The 20,434-nt window shown below is 47.1% G+C and overlaps 1 protein-coding gene across 2 annotated transcripts in view; it reads left to right on the top strand.

Moving 5' to 3' along the window:
• Nucleotides 1–13,322, top strand: part of ADGRD1 (adhesion G protein-coupled receptor D1) — a 124,871-nt gene extending 111,549 nt beyond the window's left edge. For both annotated transcript variants that reach the window (XM_033076176.1, XM_033076175.1), the window contains 4 exons: nt 9,100–9,226; nt 10,354–10,395; nt 11,991–12,083; nt 12,746–13,322. In XM_033076176.1, coding sequence (XP_032932067.1) covers nt 9,100–9,226; nt 10,354–10,395; nt 11,991–12,083; nt 12,746–12,841 — 358 coding nt within the window. In that variant the 3' untranslated portion in view covers nt 12,842–13,322. The remainder of the gene's footprint in view (nt 1–9,099; nt 9,227–10,353; nt 10,396–11,990; nt 12,084–12,745) is intronic.
• The last annotated feature ends 7,112 nt before the right edge of the window (nt 13,323–20,434 follow it).

The following is a 20,434-nucleotide window of genomic DNA, read 5'->3' as shown; positions in this document are numbered from 1 at the left end:
GCATCCCTGCTGCAGTGTTTGCATCCCTGCTGCAGTGTGTGCATCCCTGCTGCAGGGTTTGCATCCCTGCTGCAGTGTGTGCATCCCTGCTGCAGTGTGTGGGTCCCTGCTGCAGTGTGTGCATCCCTGCTGCAGTGTTTGGGTTCCTGCTGCAGTGTTTGCATCCCTGCTGCAGTGTGTGGGTCCCTGCTGCAGTGTGTGGGTCCCTGCTGCAGTGTTTGCATCCCTGCTGCAGTGTTTGCATCCCTGCTGCAGTGTGTGCATCCCTGCTGCAGTGTGTGCATCCCTGCTGCAGTGTTTGGGTCCCTGCTGCAGTGTGTGGATCCCTGCTGCAGGGTTTGAATTCCTGCTACAGTGTGTGCATCCCTGCTGCAGTGTGTGCATCCCTGCTGCAGTGTTTGCATCCCTGCTGCAGTGTTTGGATCCCTGCTGCAGTGTTTGCATCCCTGCTGCAGTGTGTGCATCCCTGCTGCAGTGTTTGCATCCCTGCTGCAGTGTTTGGATCCCTGCTGCAGTGTTTGCATCCCTGCTGCAGTGTGTGCGTCCCTGCTGCAGTGTTGGATCCCTGCTGCAGTGTTTGCATCCCTGCTCAGCTGGGAGTGCTCTCAGATCTGCAGACCCTGCCTGGGGGTTTGTGCTGCATGGTCCTGTAGCAATTTCCATGGAAAAGAGAAAACAGCTCTGTTCCACTGGGGCTGCTCTGAGGTTCCAGTGATGCTCCAGGAGCAGCAGAGCACACAGACACACACGATGGATTACAGTAATTTCACGATTATAAGCCGCACTGAGTATAAGCCGCACTTCTGGGTTTCAGCAACTTTTTGGTTTTTTGTCCATATATAAGCCGCACCTGATTATAAGCCGCATGTTACAATACAGAGTGTGATCAAAGGTATCTGTTCTATCACCATCTGTTGAGGGTGGGGACAGTGATCCTTATCTCAATGGCAGATAATCTGCTAATGGGCCATCCATTGAAACCAGGCAGGGCATTGTTCTTTATCTTTTCACAACCCATCCTTCCTCCAGGGAGTCATTGTCTGCTAATGGCCAGTCATTTTCTGCTCATGGCCATTGAGTCCCACTGTGGCACTGATAAAATTACTGCATCCCATTGAAAGTTGTTCCAGCCAGGAGGAAGAGCCCAACATTTCTTACCAAGATAAAAACAGAGGTTTTAGGACACTAAGGTAGCCCCTTTCTCCACTGGACTCCAGAGGAAAACCGGATTTCTCCACATCACCACTGGACCTCCAGAGGGAAACTGCACCTTCTGCAGGAGCACTGCTCCAACTGAGCCACATCTGTCACTGCAGAAGGATGCAGCCACCATTTAATGGGACTGCTGCCAACACCCTGCCTGACAGGGTGTCAGATTGTACTCTGACTTTGTCAGGGTTTGGAGTTTGTTTCTTTGTAGTACTATATTTCTATTTTGATTTCCCTAGAAAAGAACTGTTATTCCTATTCCCATATTTTTGCCTGAAAGCCCCTCGATTTCCAAATTGTAATAATTTGGAGAGAGGGGGGTTACATTCTCCATTTCAAAGAGAAGTTCCTGCCTTTCTCAGCAGACACCTGTCCTCCAAAATAAAACAGCAACTTTTTGTTCTTTGTCCATATATAAATCGCACCTGATTATAAGCCGCACTTTGGGTTCGGACCAAAATTTTAGTCAAAATGGTGCGGCTTATAATCGTGAAATTACTGTAATTTAATTTGGAGATGAAAGCACAGATGTGCAGCAAGGGCGTTCAGAGCAGAGCCCAGGCACCTCCAGTAGAGGAGATTTCACTGGGGGCAGAACCCAGGCACCTCCAATAGAGGAGATTTCACTGGGGACAGAGCCCAGGCACCTCCAGTAGAGGAGATTGCTCATGGAATTCTTCTGCTGGGACAATGAGCTCTCATTGCATTTGATGACTTAATGGCAAAGTTCCATGGAAAATTAGCTCTTGCCTTGGGGACTGAGGAGCAGAGAATGCTTCTCAACAGCAGTGCATGACAGAATTAGAACCAAAATTGTTGGAGAGAGGAACTGTAGGAAAAGAATGGTAAAATCCCACTGCACGTTCATTTCCCTGGGGAAATCACAAACTCCTGCAGTGCAGCTTGCAAGGACATAATGATTTAATTCTCCATACTTGTTTTTAATAACTTCCACTAAAGACAAGGAGAAGGACATGTTTTGGTTCAGTACTTAATTTTTGGGAATTTTTTTTTCTTTTCTTCTTTTGTATTTTTAGAATCTGGAGTTGACAAGGGACTTGTTCTCTGGAAAGCCTTAGCAAGGCAGGGATTCCTAAATCCCTGCTTAGGTGCTTAAATCAGAAATCAGTGCTGCCGCTCTTGGAATTGCCTTCTCAGTATTAAAATTCCTGAGGTAGCTCCATTTCTGGTTGTGGCCTTAATTTTGTCTGGCTTGATGGGGATTTGAGGTGAGACTTGAGTTTCAGTCCCTGCTCTACTGAATGTTTAATATAAATTCAGAAATATTAATAAAGCAAGGATTAGGTAGGACTCTGCTCTCTCAGGGAACGCCTTGTGACTAATCTGTGGATTCACCTTCTCTCTCTGAGCCAGGGAAGATTTAATTATTCAATATGAGTGGGACAGGTTCAACAGGCAGGAATGAGCACCAGCAGGAGTCAAAATGCTTTTCTGCACGAATGGAGAGCGCAGTCCCTCAGGCAAAGGAGTGATTTCAGCCCGGGCTCCTGCATTCCGTGTCCCCCTGTCCCCCAAGGGCAATTTGGGGTTTTTGGGGAGCTGTGAGAGCTGAGGCTGCTTTGGCCACATCTCCCTTCTTGTGAGGTCTGTGGTGGGAGGGCAGGCTGTTAAACACCGAGGGTGACACAAGGGACAATTCCATCTCCCTTCCCACTCTGATAAAAATCCATCTGAATTTAGTTGCTGCTGCAGCATAGCTTGTTTTTTGTTTGTTTGTTTATTCTGTAGCTACAATGCTTTCATTCAGCAGCCTCTTCCTGGGTTATAAATGACACCCACAAGAAAGCAATGATCTGAAGTGACTGTAAATGGCTCGTAGTCAGATCCACACCATTATTTTGAAAGTGCAAACAACATTTGGGAAATGGGAAATGGCCTCTGCAGTTATTCGTTTTTCTCTCTTTTTTTTTTTCCTTTAATTTGCTATGGCTCTGCCTAGAAATCACCCAAGATGAGGTAAGCAGCTCTGTGTGTGTGCTGATTAAAGTGCATTCCTGGTGCCTGTGTGCAGGCAGGACAGAGCAGAGGAGAAAATCCACGGGTGTCCTTTTGGGATGAAAGTTCTACCCAGATGAGGATGGCTGGCAGAGTCCAGAGCTAAATTTCATTAGGAGAGCCCCAGAAATGCTGAGAAGTCCCCTCCATGCAGTGGGGCAGTAAATTCAGGAGGGCCCTGAGGGGTCTGAGCTGTGCTGAGCAGCTCCAACACCAAGTGCATCTCTCCAAGAAAAGAGGAGTTTTTCTCTTGGGGAGGGTAAGGGAGCTCATCCCTGTGGATCCCAGGTGGGCTCAGGGCTCTGCACAGCCCTGAAGATTGTTCTGTGCCTCCTCTGCCACTGCCCAGCTCCATGACCTGAGCTGTCCCCACCGCTCTTCCCTTTGTCCTTCTGGCTTGGGGCAGCTCAGCCGGCAGCTCTGGGTGCTGGTTTGGTCCTGGAGTAGGGAGGGAGAGCAGGGGAGAGCAGCACAGCACAGCTCAGCTGTCCTGGGAGTGAAGGAGCTCAGGTGAGAGCAGCACAGCACAGCTCAGCTGTCCTGGGAGTGAAGGAGCTCAGGTGAGAGCAGCACAGCTCTCCTGGCAGTAAGGAAGGAGCTCAGGTGACACACAGCTCCTCTCTCCTGGCAGTAAAGGAGCTCAGGTGAGAGCAGCACATCTCTCCTGGCAGTGAAGGAGCTCAGGTGACACACAGCTCCTCTCTCCTGGGATTAAAGGAGCTCAGGTGACACACAGCTCCTCTCTCCTGGGAATAAAGGAGCTCAGGTGAGAGCAGCACACCTTTCCTGGGATTAAAGGAGCTCAGGTGACACACAGCTCCTCTCTCCTGGGAGTAAGGAAGGAGCTCAGGTGACACACAGCTCCTCTCTCCTGGGCGCTGTGCTCAGGGCTGCACTCCCAGGGATGGCAGCAGGGCACAGCCAGCTCAGGGCTCCTGTGAAATCGCTTTCATCCAGCCAGAATTGCTGCACGTGGTTTCCCAGCACCTCTCCAACTTCCAGCTCAGGGGTGAGTAAACATTACTTGTAACAAACGGGAAACTGAAATTTAATTAGTTTTATTCAGCCACGAGTCTGAAATGCTAGTCACAGGTTTGGGGATTTATTTGTTTTTACCTAAAACACCAGGGGTGCTGCTGGAAGTGACAAGGGAGGAGCTCAGGAAACAAGAGAGAAACTTCAGTTAAAAGAGCTGTCTGTCAAACTGTTCTGTGAATTGTGGTGAAGGAACTTTGCCTTTTTATAGGCAGCATTTCCTCCAGTGATTATATAATCTTGGCTTATGGGCCTGAATTTAGTTCTTACTTCAGCAGGCATCGTGACAGAAAAGTGAATGTCAGAAGTCTTAAAAGGATTAGTGCTACACATAGAAGCAATAAAATCGATTTGTGAGTTGGGGGTCCCTTCACAGAAGCCATGAAGGTTTGTCTGTGCAAGCAGTGGAATTTCTGTGTGTGTCAGTGGTGTTTGAGCACAGCTGCCAACAGGGACAGTGTGCTCAGAGCAGGGCACAGATTACCTGGGCAAGGAGCAGTCCCAGCTGAGTGCAGCTGTGCCACTCCAAACACAAACAGAGCACAGCTGCTCCTGGAAAGGGTTTCTGGTTCAGTGCAGTGCAGTGATTGCAGTGCAGTGATTGCAGTGCAGTGATTTCAGAGGATGTTGGTGATGAACACACGTCCCAGCACTGCTGCAGCTCCTGCACACCTTGCTGCAATACTGATGAGGAAATTCTCATCTCAGAAAACTTCCCTTCTTCGGGTGTGAGTGGCACACCTCACCTGCCAGGACCTGGCTGCTCTCAGGGCTCGTTCAGGAGTGCTCAGGTGAGTGGCACACCTCACCTGCCAGGACCTGGCTGCTCTCAGGGTTTATTCAGGGGTGCTCAGGTGAGTGGCACACCTCACCTGCCAGGACCTGGCTGCTCTCAGGGCTCGTTCAGGAGTGCTCAGGTGAATGGCACACCTCACCTGCCAGGACCTGGCTGCTCTGGGCAGCCCTGCAGGCCGGGTGCAGCCCTGGCTCACAGCCCTTGCCCAGCTGGGTTGTGATGGGGCTCTGCAGCCCAGCTGAGGGATTTTGGGGCTGGGGCAGAGTGAGCAGCCCTGAACCACAGACTGAAGGGACAGGTGGGCTCTGTGCAGCTAATCATACCCCAAAGGCTTTTCTGTATTCCACAGATATAAAAATTTAATCAGACTCTAAGTGTTTTTGTGTTTTCCAAAAGCTGTCTGAGTAATGACAGGTGTATACCTAGAAAAACCCAGAGCTGGCAAATGTCACAGTACCAAGGAGATTCTGTGCTGGATTTGCTTTGCTCCAAATGAATTAGTTCCAGGACTGATCCTCCAGTGTGTTTAGCTGCAGAGAGACAAAACCTCACCAAACGTGGTGCTACTGGACTGCAGGAGAGTGGCAATATCTGAGCTTTGAAAGAGTATATGAGAATTAACAGGCTGTTAATTGCCAAGGCCAGAGCTCGGGAAGGGGCACTCAGCAGAAATTCAGATGGTCATTCTGTTTTCTGACACCTTTGGGCACAAGAAAAAAGCCTCTGGTGAGGTGGGTCTGCAGAGCAAGCCCAGCCCCTGCCCCAAATTATTGCTTCATGTCACCGATTTTATGGACAATATTAAAGCTCCATTGGTGCTGAGGACTATATTTTTTTTCTAGCTTAAGTCATGCATGGGGAAGTATTCCTTCTCCAAAAACAACATCCATTCGATTGTGCTCTATATCTTAGTGTACTAGAACTAATCTACTAAAATATTGATGTGGCAAAGTAAAATGGGAATAAAAGAAAAGATAAAGTATGTGCAGCGTGTCAGAATAAATGTACCTAGTGGAACATTAACTTTTGTATTTCTAGGACTTTTTTAACCTTGCTACCTTAATGGCATTCTGAAGCAGCATTTTACAGTTAATTTTTTGCTTTTTTAAGTTCAAGGATTAAAATGGAATAAGGGTAGGAAGGGGAGGGATAAGTGGAAGAAGATAAAAGAGCACCAGGAACTGCAGATCTTGGTAGGTGAAGCTCATAAACACCCTGAAATAATAATTTCCTACATAGGATGAAATTCCAGGCATTTATGCATAGAGAACTATGCAATAATTAGGCAAAAGTTCAAAAAAGTCTTAATGAGATTTAAGAGAATCATAGGCAGAGCTGACCCTCAGATAGTCCTAAATTAATTTCCCCTTCAGATGGCTTTTCTGCTTTTCTAAATGAGTGTGCATGAATCATTAATGCTTTTGCATGGAAAATCCCAGATCTGGATTGTATTTGCAGTTTAGTTATGGAATTCTGCTGCTCCTGTGCTGAACTCTGGGCTTAATAAAGAACCATCTTTATTAAAACATGATTTTTAAAATTATATGAGTAATTTGCAATGTTAAAGGCTTCTGAAAATCCAAACTTTAAGAATGGTTCCTGCACAAAGCCCATGGCAAGAGCTGCTCCGCTGGCAGCTCCCCAGAGCAGCAGATTTTGCCTTAGAGTTTGGGGAGGAACTTTTATCCTATCAGAGAAAAAAAACCAAATCAAAGCATCCTTGAGTCCCAAAAATAAACTTGTGTAAGTTGTTTTAAAATTGTATCTTTTGAAATGCATTTTAAAATTTAAATAGGACCTCAAGCTTTAAGATATTCCTTCATTTTCTGACTGAAAAAACTCCTTGAAGAACTAAATTGCATTGTGCAGAGATATTTATGGCTGAGCATACAGAAATATGAATCAATACAGAAAAAAACCCAAAACAAACCAGAACAGAAGAAAGTTCCAGATGCTTCCCTGTCCCAGATTTCCCTGTAAACTTCATGACACACTTTGAGTTGAGGATATAATGAAGTGTGTGCTCAGGTCACTGAAATTAATGAGACATCTTGTCTCTAAGTTTAATTAAAAGATTTTTCCATTGAAGTGTGTTGTACAAAACCCTCATTTGTTTTGTGTTTGCTGTAATTGCAAGCAGCCCCTGTCAGGCAGCTCGGTGCATTTCTCTCAGTGTGGTTTTAATCTGTGCAAGGGGCACAACAGGACATTAATCTCCCTCAACAGCTTTTCCCCCTGCACAGGTTCCCATCTAAATGGAAATCTGATAATTTCTAAAAGCCGTGGCTTTAGCAGGCAGGGACTGACTTTAGTTCGTGCCTAGCCCTGTTCCTTTAGTGCCCCTTGGCTGCCCTGGCTGGGGCTGTGCCATGGGCTGTGGTTTGGACACTGAATTTGATAAATGTGTGTGAATCCCTGGGCTCAGCAGGAGCTCTCCAGGTGAGCTGTAAACTGGGATTAACTCTGCCTTGGCACATTCCAGGGGGGACTGGTCCCTGAACTATAAACTGGGATTAAACCTGCCTTGGCACATTCCAGGGGGACTGGTCCCTGAATTATAAACTGGGATTAAACCTGCCTTGGCACATTCCAAGGGGACTGGTCCCTCAGCTGTAAACTGGGATTAACTCTGCCTTGGCACATTCCAGGGGGACTGGTCCTACAGCTGTAAACTGGGATTAACTCTGCCTTGGCACAATCCAGAGGGACTGGTCCTACAGCTGTAAACTGGGATTAAACCTGCCTTGGCACAATCCAGGGGACTGGTCCCTGAACTATAAACTGGGATTAACTCTGCCTTGGCACATTCCAGGGGACTGGTCCTACAGCTGTAAACTGGGATTAACTCTGCCTTGGCACATTCCAGGGGGACTGGTCCTACAGCTGTAAACTGGGATTAACTCTGCCTTGGCACAATCCAGAGGGACTGGTCCCTGAACTATAAACTGGGATTAACTCTGCCTTGGCACATTCCAGGGGGACTGGTCCCTCCCTTGTGCTTGTCTGGCACCCCAGCAATTGCTCCCAGTGCCCAGGGGGGTTTGTCCTTTGCAGCTCCCACTGGAATTGTGCTGGGTGTGTGAGGGTTCCTCTGCTGCTGCTGGGCTGGAATTGCTCTGGGCTCTATCAGCAGAGCCTGGGACAGAAATCCCTGAGGGGTTTTTGGGTGATTGCAGCCCTGGATGTCTGTGGGTGCCTGGGGCAGAATCCCTGAGGAGTTTTTGGGTGATAGCAGCCCTGGATGTCTGTGGGTGTTTGATGCAGAAATCCCTGAGGAGTTTTTGGTTGATTGCAGCCCTGGATGTCTGTGGGTGTTTGATGCAGTGATGCCCTGAGGGGTTTTTGGGTGATTGCAGCCCTGGATGTCTGTGAGTTCCCAGTCAGCAGTGCCTGATGCAGTGATGCCCTGAGGAGTTTTTGGGTGATTGCAGCCCTGGATGTCTGTGGGTGCCTGGGGCAGAAATGCCCTGAGGAGTTTTTGGGTGATTACAGCCCTGGATGTCTGTGGGTGCCTGGTGCAGTGATGCCCTGAGGGGTTTTTGGGTGATTGCAGCCCTGGATGTCTGTGGGTGTTCGATGCAGTGATGCTCTGAGGAGTTTTTGGGTGATTGCAGCCCTGGATGTCTGTGGGTGCCTGGGGCAGAAATCCCTGAGGGGTTTTTGGGTGATTGCAGCCCTGGATGTCTGTGGTTCCCAGTGCTGTGACCCCATGTACAGTGCTCAGTGGGTTTTGGCTCTTCACTAACAAAGTGAAATTTCTCTGGAGCTGAGGAGATGGCTGCACTGTTTTATGTCCATCTCTCAGATCTCTCTCCCTGCTCCCTCAGTTTCTGACTCACCATCTGTATTTATCCTGTGTGATACCAGTGCTCTGCTATCCCCATTTTCACAGATGAAAAAATCATTAAAATCTTGCCCATTAAAAGAATTTCATGGTAGAGCAGAGTTCCACCTGCTGCCTTGCTGCCAGAACATAATTGATAAACCCTTTGGTGTGGAGGCTGGCATTTCTTTAATGGCCCCATTTCCATTTTCTGTTTCAGACTGACAGCTAAAGCCGTGGCTGTTCTCTTGCCAATCCTGGGGAGCTCGTGGATCTTTGGCATTTTGGCTGTCAATGCCCACGCTTTAGTATTCCAGTATATATTTGCTGTTTTTAACTCATTACAAGTAAGTACCTGGTGGGAAAATTTATGGCTACAGAAGTGCTTCTGAGATCCAATTAAATGGATCATTAGTAATGTTTTCACATGTTTATGCTTATTGTATTTTATTCTGAGTTCTTTCCTCTGTCTTTTGAGTCTGTGCTAAGCATAGTGTGCTGGCAGTTGCTGCTCTTTGTGTGAGCAGAACTTGTATCCCACTCCTCAGTGTTTCCAGTGGCAATAATTAAATAAATGAGACAGCACTGAGCTTCAGAAATGAAGTGGAATTCATTCTCCAGCACTGTGTGCCACAGGCAGGATTCCTCAGCAGAGACACCAGGCCAGTTGCTGGGTGCCAATTTGGGGTTTCATTACTGAGAGCAAAGAGGAGCTCATGGAGGGATCAGAGCTGTTCTGGGCTGTACAGGGGATGGGCAGGCAGGGACTCAGCCCCTCTTGTTGGCACAGTGCAGAAGGGCTCTGTGCAAGGGGGATGTGAGCATCTGCTGGCTCTGGGCAGGCTTCAGAGACACAGCCCTGGGTGCTACAGCTCAAACTGTGGCTGCAGGAGAAGCAAAAACAATCTGCTGTAAATCCTTTCTTGCCTCGGGAGCAAACAGCACTTGGATGCTAAAGCAGTGACACAGGGCTCTGGTGCTGAGCACTACCACCAGAGAAACAGAATTGTTTTGTGAGGGAAAGGGATGAGACCTTTCCACTTTGCATTGGACTGAAAGCCCAAAAATAACAAAATTCTGCCATGATAATTTTCCTAGTGCTAATACCTTGCTTTTCTAATCTGAAAAATCCTGATCTGGGGTTTCCCTAAGAGCATTTCCCTCTCCTTGCTCTTTGCAACCACAAACAGAAAGTTTTGTTGTAATGAAAGAAGAAGTTCTGCATTTTTTCAGCCAGATTTTTCCTTTAGTACAGTAAAGTTTGGGAGGTTTTTTTTACAGGAATAGTTCAGACAAGCCCCACAGTCACCAGTGCTGAAGGTCTCTCCAGTTTCATTTGGGACACTCTGGTTTGGTGCACCCAGATATTTACAGAGCTCCTGGTGCCTGCTCTGCACAGAGCTGAGAGAAACACGTTGTTGTGTTTGGTTTTTCACTGCCAGACCTCACCCTTCTCCCTTTTTCCCATTTTCAGGGGTTTTTCATGTTCCTGTTTCACTGCCTCCTGAACTCAGAGGTATGTAACCAAATGGTGTTGACAAATTTGGTGTTACCAAATCCAAAGAACAGAACTGTGAGGCAAGAAGTGAATTTCTCCATTACCATTGCCTGCTATGTCACTGATTTTCTTTTAATTAATCCCTGACTGTTCTGGCTTTTGGACTCTCAGTATTTTTAGCCATGCTTGACACTGGTTTTAATTAGCACTAGGAAGGTTTGAAGCCCAGAACAAAGAGAAGAGGAGCAGTTCAAGGGTCAGGAGAGAACTGAGGGGCTGAACCAGGAGAAGATGCTGAAATGTGGGACAGGACTGGCAGTCCCTGCTGGGGACTCTGCTGCAGCTGCAGTTCCACAGAGGAAAATAAACATTATTCTCAGCAAAACATACTTTTGGATGTGGCTCATGCAGTCCTTAATGGGAAGCCACACTGGGTAGAAGATATTCCAGGTATTTTTCTTGGCAGGAAGTTCAGGTTTTCACAGGGGACTGAGGCATCTTTTGCATGCAGGCTGCATTAGAGCAGCTGGGCTAAAGCCAGGACAAGGCTGGTGTAAATCTGGCTTGCAGCATGCTCTCTGCTGACTGCAGAGAAATGGGTTTTGGGAGAGCCATTTCCAGCAGGCTGCCAGGGCAGGGCTCAGTGGGACCTGGGCTTTGGTTCTTTCTCCTGGGTGTTAATGAGCAGCTCTGCCCTGAGCCTGCTGCTGCCTCCCCTGCACAGCAGCACCCCAGAGAAATCGTGGTTTATTAATATTTGCCAGCCTATTGCACCTCAGAGCATTCACTGCTGTGATCTCTGCCAAAACCAGTTTGGAGAGGTCAGGTCTGACTGAAACTCTTGGTCTTTATTGAAATCAACTGAAATTAAGCAGGCAGGTTAAAGGTAGGGAGGAAAAATATTTGTTTATTCTGTTCTCTCCCAAGCTTGTAAATCTTCAAGTTTCAAATATTTTATATCAAATACAAATATTTGAATTGCTGCCATTTTTTCAGAACCTCATGAGAAATTAAATTCAGGAACTTTTCAGAATTTATATCCTCAAAAACCAGTTTATACACAGCTGATTTGAGCTGTCAGTTTTGGAGAGCATTTTGGCTCCATCATAGGAGCTAACTGAATACTAAAATACTTCTTTAGCTAAACACCAGGAATTCTTCTTGAGAATTTCCTTCTGAGAAACAAAACTCAGATATTGTACAGAAACATCCATGGGCTGGGATAAGTGGCTGGGTGAAAAAGGGCTTTATTCTCAGTGCACCCAGACAGAAATGCACAGGAATTATAAAGAGTCACAGGAGAATGGGCCAAGATGGGCTGAAAAACTCCCCTTGATCTGCACACCCAGCACTGGTCAGCCCCTTCCAGCCACTAATCATGGACAAATCTCCCCTGCCTGTCTCTGTGGTTTGTTAGAAAATGTGAAATTGTCCTGTGAAAACTCCACAAAGACAAAGAGAAGTGTAGGGCTGCATTGTTTGTTGTTTGATAGCACAGTGACATTTGTGTGGGGGAAGAAAAAGGGGAAGTGATTGCAGGCTGCACCTGTGAAAATAAACAACTATTCCAACCATACACAACTATTCCAACTGCTTTTACTCTCTTGCCAAAGGTCAGAGCTGCCTTTAAGCACAAAACCAAGGTCTGGTCCCTGACCAGCAGCTCAACCCGCAACATCAACGTGAAGCCCTTCAACTCAGACATTGTAAGTATTGCTTCTTTTTTTACCCTATTGCATTTTTGTATTTGTGTTCCACATTAAATTCTGGAAGGATTATTTATTGTGTTCCACATTAAATTCTGGAAGGAGCAGAGCAGGCCCAGGGGTGTTTGTGGCACCAGCCCAATGCAGGGTTAGACAGGTGGAAGCAGCAGCCGTGAAGCTGCAGCTGCAGGATCAGTTTTGAAAGCAAAGGACAAAGCTCAGCACACAGCAAGCTCTGCTGTTGGGGAATGGTCAGCACTCAGCAAGCCCAGCCTGCTGAGCTCTGGTGGGGCTCAGCAAGGCTGGTCCCACCAATTGCAGTGCATTTTCCTTTCCAGCAGCGTTCTGGCCGTGCACTGCTGATGGTTCTTACTCTCAAACCAACACATGAAAACTCTGTTCTAGCTCTCCTTAAGTCATCTTGAGAAGATATTTGTTTTTATCAAGAACCAGCCCTCTGAAGTGATGGGTATTATTAAGTGATGGTTGCCAATCACCCCAGATCCTGGCAATAACTGTTTAAAATCCTTTATGGCACATGCTCTCCAGACCCTGTGGCTGCACTGTGATGTGAATAGATGCTTTCAGGCTTCTATTTCACCCAGGCAAGAGTGGCTTGGCAAAACAAATAAATCAATTTTCTATACTATTTTATTTTCCAGATGACTGGGAACAGGCCAGGCACGAGTCCCACGAAGCTGAACACCTGGGATAAAAGCAGCAATTCAGGGAACCGCGTTGATTTATCAGCAGTGTGACAGCAGGGGCAGCTCCTCGGAGCAAACCAAGCCATGCATTCAGGACCTCTGGCACCGTGTCCACCAGCCTTTTCTCACTGCTAACAACAGCAGAAAACTGGGGTTTTTAAATCACTGCCTAATGAATTGCCATGTTGTTTTGTTGAGTACATAGCCCTCGTTGCTTGCCTTCAGAACTGTCACACGTTCCAGCACCTGGCTATTAGCAATATCTGTAAAAATGACCAGCACAAATATACACTGGATGGTTTTGTCAGCAATGATGGAAACACTAGGTATGCAAGAGGGGCTTATTGCTCTCTGAATCATTCCAGCCCCAGAACTGAGGGAAAGCAACATACCTCTGAAAAGATGGATTTTTATACTCTAAAATGAAATGCTTCCCGTTGTGATGTTGTAATGAGACTATTCCAGACTTGCTGTGCTCTCTCTGTTTACATTTATTACCTTACAGAATTATCAAAGTGAAGTTGATTCAGAATTCATAGAGTGGTGTTTAAATGGACTTGGGGGAGAAGCAGGTTCCACTCCCAGTGCAGAGGTGTAGAATACAAACAGCCCTGGAAGGTGGAACTCTCCTGGATGTGCCTGTGAGGATTTCAGAGCTCCCCTTGGCCCTGTTCCCATCAGGGCTGTCCTGGAGCAGCCCCTGGGTGCCTCATGGCCACACAAACCCTCCCTGCAGCTCTGACCCAGAGCATTCTGCAAACTCTGTGTGCCTTGGAAACCACGACCTGGCTCTGTGACTGATCCTGCTGCTTTTCCTGGTCACTGAGGCACTGAACTCCTGCCACAGAGATGAACACACTGATGTACTGTGAAGACACCAGCCTACAAATAAGTGTGTGTATTGTTTCCTGCAGACAGCTTTGAACAGGTCTCTGCAATTTCTTTTGTGGTTTTAAACTCAGCATTTAGTGGCTTCTGCTTTAGTGCTGCTGTGAAGTGTCTTGAAGGAGGAATAAAACACTGTAATTTTTCTCCTGCCCAGTGTTTTGTGGGCTCTGAGTGGTGTTTGGAGCACGAGCAGGGCCAGCCCAGCTGTGCCAAGCCCTCCCAGCAGAGTCCTGGCAGTGCTCAGGGCCCTGTCCAGGTTATTCCCAGAGAATTCCACAGGTGAGGATTCCCTCCCCAGCTCCTGCTCCCTTTGCCCTCCCCAGGGGATTCACTCCTGGGCTGCACACACTGCAGCAGGCAGGGAATGTGCAAACCTTCAACTCATGCCTGGAGATGCTGTGTTGGGCTTTTCAAACCTTAATTAAATGTCTGTGTCCTCAGCTGCTCAGACCACTCCTGGTCCCAGTGAATGTGCTGCTGGTTTCCAAGAGAAAAGGTATTTGCACTCTAATGTGCAGAGAGGAAATTTTCTATTGGATAGGAAGTTTATCAAAAAGTGAAATGAAAGAAAATTGATCTTTAGGGAACAGGAAATACCCATCAGTTATGACTGAATTTAGTAAGTGTTTAATCCAAAAGACATGGAATTGGAAGTTTAGAAAAACTCAATGCACTGAATTTCTGTTTGGTCCAAACCAAGTTTTGTCCACGTTTCCTTCCTGCACTAAAATAACCAATCTGCTCCAGTTTGGCCCAGCCTTCCCTGCCCTTTCCCCTCCCTAGCCAGGGGCTGTTGTGTGATCCCCAGACTGGAACCCAGAGTCCCCCCAGCCTTGTCAAGCTCAAACCATTCTGCAGAACTGTTTTGGCTGCACCAGGGCTGGATTTCTGAGCTGCACATCACACACCCACAGCCATGCAGTCCACGGGCTTTAATCTCACATTTCCTGATGCTAAACAACTCCAGTCATTGACAACTAACTCCAAAGGTCAGTAACAGCTAAACATGGAGATGGTTTTGTCTTTATCTTGGCTTTTCTGTATGGATTTCTCCTGGCCTTTTCTGCACTGCTCTGTCCTACAGCTGTGCAAATATACAGGCTTCTCTTGGCTTGAAAATTGACTTTTTTTTCCCAAAAGACCCTGCAGACAGAGCCCTTGGAATGTCCAGAGGAGATGGAATAGCAGAGTACTGTGATAACCGTGTTCAGAGTTTGTATTGTGTGCAGACAATGTATTTAAGCATATTTTTTATACTGGAGCATGAGTTCTTCTGGTTTTGGTTTGTTTCTTTGGTTTGTTTTTGTTTTTTTTTACACTGTGACCACAAATATAGATTGAAACCCTCCTTGATCATTTCTGTTCTAATCATTGCATTATAGCACATATAAAAGCTTTTTTAATTTTTTAAATTTTTTTTTTTTTTTAAATTTCCCTCACGATTTTCATGACCTGCATTTCCTCTTGTGCTCTGTTGGTCATTTTGTGGCTGCCCAAGGTCCATTTGAAACCCCCAAACCAGAGCCACACCAGTGACAGCACGAAATGGTGCAAAGGGCTGAGGAGCTCTCATCCAGGTTTGCTCTGTTGTTCCCCAAAACTGAGACGAGCGTGAAAATGTGTTTGGTTTGATACTTTGGAGTGGGCCATGGAAGTGTTCTGTGTTGAGGGAGCATTGATCACTGGTTATTGATCATTGGTTATTGGTTATTGATCACTGGTTATTGATTATTGGTTATTGATCACTGTTATTGGTTATTGCTCGTCCTGTGTCTCCTGAGCTCTCCTGCACCCCGTGCTGTTCCTGGTGAGCGAGGCTGGGCTCAGCACTTTGATCGTGGCCCTGAGCCTTGAGCACTGAATTCTCACCCTTTGTGTCTCTGAACTGGTGGAAGCCCCACAGGGCACAAATGTGTTCTCTTGCCATCGACATCCATTCCTTTGGTTTGATTCAAAGTGTTTTTCTTGGTACTGAATAAGAAATGCTCAAATGAATCTTTAAACAATCTCCTCCTGTCCTCAGTCTCCTGAAGCTTGAAAATCTCACAGTTTATTTATGGGCTTGTATATAGCAGCTATTACAGTATTGTTTTGGACAGCATCATTTTGTCAACAGTATGAAATCTTAATTGAATGAAATGTGAGTTTTGAAATTTGGTAATGTAGCAAGAATGACTTTGCCAGTAAGTAGTAAAATAATTTTGTTTTGTTGTTTTTTCCCCTTCGAATAAATAAGAAATCTTAATTTCCTAACAGGACTTTGTTAAATTTTTTCTTTTGACATGGATTGTGAACAACAGCATAACAATGAAGGGTCCTTGTCAGAGCTATTGTTGGAATTAAACATCAGAGTTTGCTCCTGTGAGAGTCCTGCCAGGGTGCTGAGGTACAACAGGTGCAGAAATATTTCTGAGTTCAGCTTTACACCCCTTTCTGTGTTAAACTTTACACCCATTTCTGTGTTCAACTTTACACCCATTTCTGAGTTCAGCTTTACACCCATTTCTGTGTCCAATTTCACACTCAGGGAAGAGCTGTGCTGAGACTCTGGGATTGTGGAGCCAGCTCAGAGCCAGCTCAGGCTCAGGTTTTGGCTCCAGGAATGGTTTCAGCCCACAGCAGCTCACAAGTGATTTTTAACTAATACTTCCTGTATGAAAACTTTATTGCTCTTCCACTTTCATGTGGAAATGATGATGTAAGTGCAGAAAGGTCACATCTCACTCTGCTCAGCTCCCTCACAGTCTCAGCTCTCGTTTGCCAGGTTAGAGCTGGTTCTGGGCTGATGAACAGAGTGCCAGCTGCCTCCCCTGCCTGCATAGGTGTGCACATGTGGTGGGGTGTGGAAAAATAACTGGAGCAATTACATGCTGAGAAATTAAAGATTGGAATTTAGATGAGAAAAGTTTTTAATCCTCTTTTCAATAAACTCTCTTCCTTTTGTATCCTTTAAAATCATGTAGCAAGGTATACATAGAAGAAAGTTTTCTTGGTATTTTGTGAAACACAGAGGTTATTAACATTTATCATTCATGGCAGAATAATAAATTACATCATTTTGGCACTGGCTTACATCATGTTTGCCTTTAAAAATATTTTCATTATATCTGTGTTCTGCTTGGCTGGCTCCATGTCATGGATAGTTATTGCTGCAATTGCCCTTGTTCACACAATTTTCCTTCCCAATAATCCCATATGTTCTTGGAATTCAGAGGCCATATTTCATCTTGTCAGGGATGATTACAGCCCTAAGTGTGCCACTGCCATCAGCATCTGCAGCAGGTGCTGCAGACACACCCTGAGCCACGGGGCTGTGAGCCTGGGCCAGCCCAGCTCCTCTGGGGATGCTGCAGGGGCTCAGGCTGAAATCAGGCTGGTTTTCAGTCTGTCATCAGCCCAGAGCTCACCTGTGTGTGCAAGCACACCCTGCAGAGCTCACTGTGTGTGCAAACCCCTGAAAAAACACCCTGCAGAGCTCACCTGTGTGTGTACAAACACCCTGCAGAGCTCACCTGTGTGTGCAAACCCCTGGACAAACACCCTGCAGAGCTCACCTGTGTGTGCAAACCCCTGGACAAACACCCTGCAGAGCTCACCTGTGTGTGTGTGTGTGCAAGCACACCCTGCAGAGCTCACCTGTGTGTGCAAACCCCTGAAAAAACACCCTGCAGAGCTCACCTGTGTGTGCAAACACACCCTGCAGAGCTCATCTCTGTGTGTGTGTGTACAAACACCCTGCAGAGCTCACCTGTGTGTGTACAAACACACCCTGCAGAGCTCACCTGTGTGTGTGTGTGTACAAACACCCTGCAGAGCTCACCTGTGTGTGTGTGTGTGCAAACACACCCTGCAGAGCTCACCTGTGTGTGTACAAACACCCTGCAGAGCTCACCTGTGTGTACAAACACACCCTGCAGAGCTCACCTGTGTGTGTAAACCCCTGAAAAAATACCCTGCAGAGCTCACCTGTGTGTGTGTGTGTGCAAACACCCTGCAGAGCTCACCTGTGTGTGCAAACCCCTGAAAAAACACCCTGCAGAGCTCACCTGTGTGTGTGTGTGTACAAACACACCCTGCAGAGCTCACCTGTGTGTGTGTGTGTACAAACACACCCTGCAGAGCTCACCTGTGTGTGTACAAACACACCCTGCAGAGCTCACCTGTGTGTGTACAAACACCCTGCAGAGCTCACCTGTGTGTGCAAACCCCTGGACAAACACCCTGCAGAGCTCACCTGTGTGTGCAAACACACCCTGCAGAGCTCATCTCTGTGTGTGTGTGTACAAACACCCTGCAGAGCTCACCTGTGTGTGTACAAACACACCCTGCAGAGCTCACCTGTGTGTGTGTGTGTACAAACACCCTGCAGAGCTCACCTGTGTGTGTACAAACACACCCTGCAGAGCTCACCTGTGTGTGTACAAACACACCCTGCAGAGCTCACCTGTGTGTGTGTGTGTGCAAACACACCCTGCAGAGCTCACCTGTGTGTGTGTGTGTACAAACACCCTGCAGAGCTCACCTGTGTGTGTACAAACACCCTGCAGAGCTCACCTGTGTGTGCAAACCCCTGAAAAAACACCCTGCAGAGCTCACCTGTGTGTGTGCAAACACACCCTGCAGAGCTCACCTGTGTGTGTGTGTACAAACACACCCTGCAGAGCTCACCTGTGTGTGTGTGTGTGCAAACACACCCTGCAGAGCTCACCTGTGTGTGTGTGTGTGCAAACACACCCTGCAGAGCTCACCTGTGTGTGTGTGTACAAACACACCCTGCAGAGCTCACCTGTGTGTACAAACACCCTGCAGAGCTCACTGTGTGTGCAAACCCCTGGACAAACACCCTGCAGAGCTCACCTGTGTGTGTGTGTGTGTACAAACACCCTGCAGAGCTCACCTGTGTGTGTGTGTGTGCAAACACACCCTGCAGAGCTCACCTGTGTGTGTGTGTGTGTGCAAACACACCCTGCAGAGCTCACCTGTTTGTGTGTGTGTGTGTACAAACACACCTTGCAGAGCTCACCTGTGTGTGTAAACCCCTGGACAAACACCCTGCAGAGCTCACCTGTGTGTGTGTGTACAAACACACCCTGCAGAGCTCACCTGTGTGTGCAAACCCCTGAAAAAACACCCTGCAGAGCTCACTGTGTGTGTGTGTGTGCAAACACACCCTGCAGAGCTCACCTGTGTGTGTGTGTGCAAACACACCTTGCAAAGCTCCCTGTGTGTGTGTGTGTGCAAGCACACCCTGCAGATCTCACCTGTGTGTGTGTGTGTGCAAACACCCTGCAGAGCTCACCTGTGTGTGTGTGTGTGCAAACACCCTGCAGAGCTCACCTGTGTGTGTGTGTGTGCAAACACCCTGCAGAGCTCACCTGTGTGTGTGTGTGTGCAAACACCCTGCAGAGCTCACCTGTGTGTGCAAACCCCTGAACAAACACCCTGCAGAGCTCACCTGTGTGTGTGCAAACACACCCTGCAGAGCTCACTGTGTGTACAAACCCCTGAACAAACACCCTGCAGAGCTCACCTGTGTGTGTGTGTGTGTGTGCAAACACACCCTGCAGAGCTCACCTGTGTGTGCAAACCCCTGAAAAAACACCCTGCAGAGCTCACCTGTGTGTGTGTGTGTACAAACACACCCTGCAGAGCTCACCTGTGTGTGTGTGTACAAACACACCCTGCAGAGCTCACCTGTGTGTACAAACACACCCTGCAGAGCTCACCTGTGTGTGTGTGTGTGTGTGCAAGCACACCCTGCAGAGCTCACCTGTGTGTGTGTGTGTGCAAACACACCCTGCAGAGCTCACCTGTGTGTGTGTGTGTGTACAAACACCCTGCAGAGCTCACCTGTGTACAAACCCCTGGACAAACACCCTGCAGAGCTCACCTGTGTGTGTACAAACACCCTGCAGAGCTCACCTGTGTACAAACCCCTGCACACCTCCCCTGCCCTCCCCTGCCCTCCCCCAAGGTCCATAACTCACCCTGACCACCCACAAAACATCACAGAGCAGCTCTGAGCAACGTCTCCTCATTAGGAAAGTGTTTGTTCTGTGAACATCTAACTGCAGGAAAAACACAGTCCCTTCTGGCTGTGCATCAGTGCAGCAATTTAACAAGGAAAGAGAGATAATCTCCTTCTTCCATATCAGAGCTTTTCATTTAATGGAGCTATTTTTTCAGATAACAGCCTCGGTAATGACACCACAAGAAATGCACGCTGGGAAGCACAAAACAGCTAAACTCCACTTTCTTTCTGTGTGCTATAAATTGTGAGACATTGCACCTTCCCAGTGAGAAAGGGAGAACTCAGAGCTGCTTTCACTGCATAAATAGCATTCTAGTTTTTAGCAATTTGAGACCTGAATTTCTAACCTGACCATTAGCTACAAGCAATTTTAATACTTTTTTAATATTTTCTGTTTGAATTGTATTTTTAGCTCATGATCTTTAAAAATAAGCACATTTCAAGCTGGCAAATTCCAGTTATCCACTTGGCAATTAACATTCTTTAAGTGCATCACAACCACTAGGTGCCTCCCACAACCCTTTAAGGACAGCTTTGCTTTTCGTCACTGGTGTAGTCATTCCCCGTTCTCTGTTCCTTCTATGTGGCATTATCTATGCAAGTGAAACTAGAACAGATGTCACAAAATGCAGACAATTGCCTCCCACACGGCCTGCAGGTACTGCTGCTTGTGCAGGATTCATTTTTGGGACGGGCATAGGGAAGGGGTTATGTTCCCTCCACTT

Source organism: Catharus ustulatus, chromosome 18, assembly GCF_009819885.2.
Source record: "Catharus ustulatus isolate bCatUst1 chromosome 18, bCatUst1.pri.v2, whole genome shotgun sequence".
Classification (NCBI taxonomy): Eukaryota; Metazoa; Chordata; class Aves; order Passeriformes; family Turdidae; genus Catharus; species Catharus ustulatus.
Note: the sequence above shows the minus strand (reverse complement) of the source record. Positions and strands in the feature narration are given on the sequence as shown.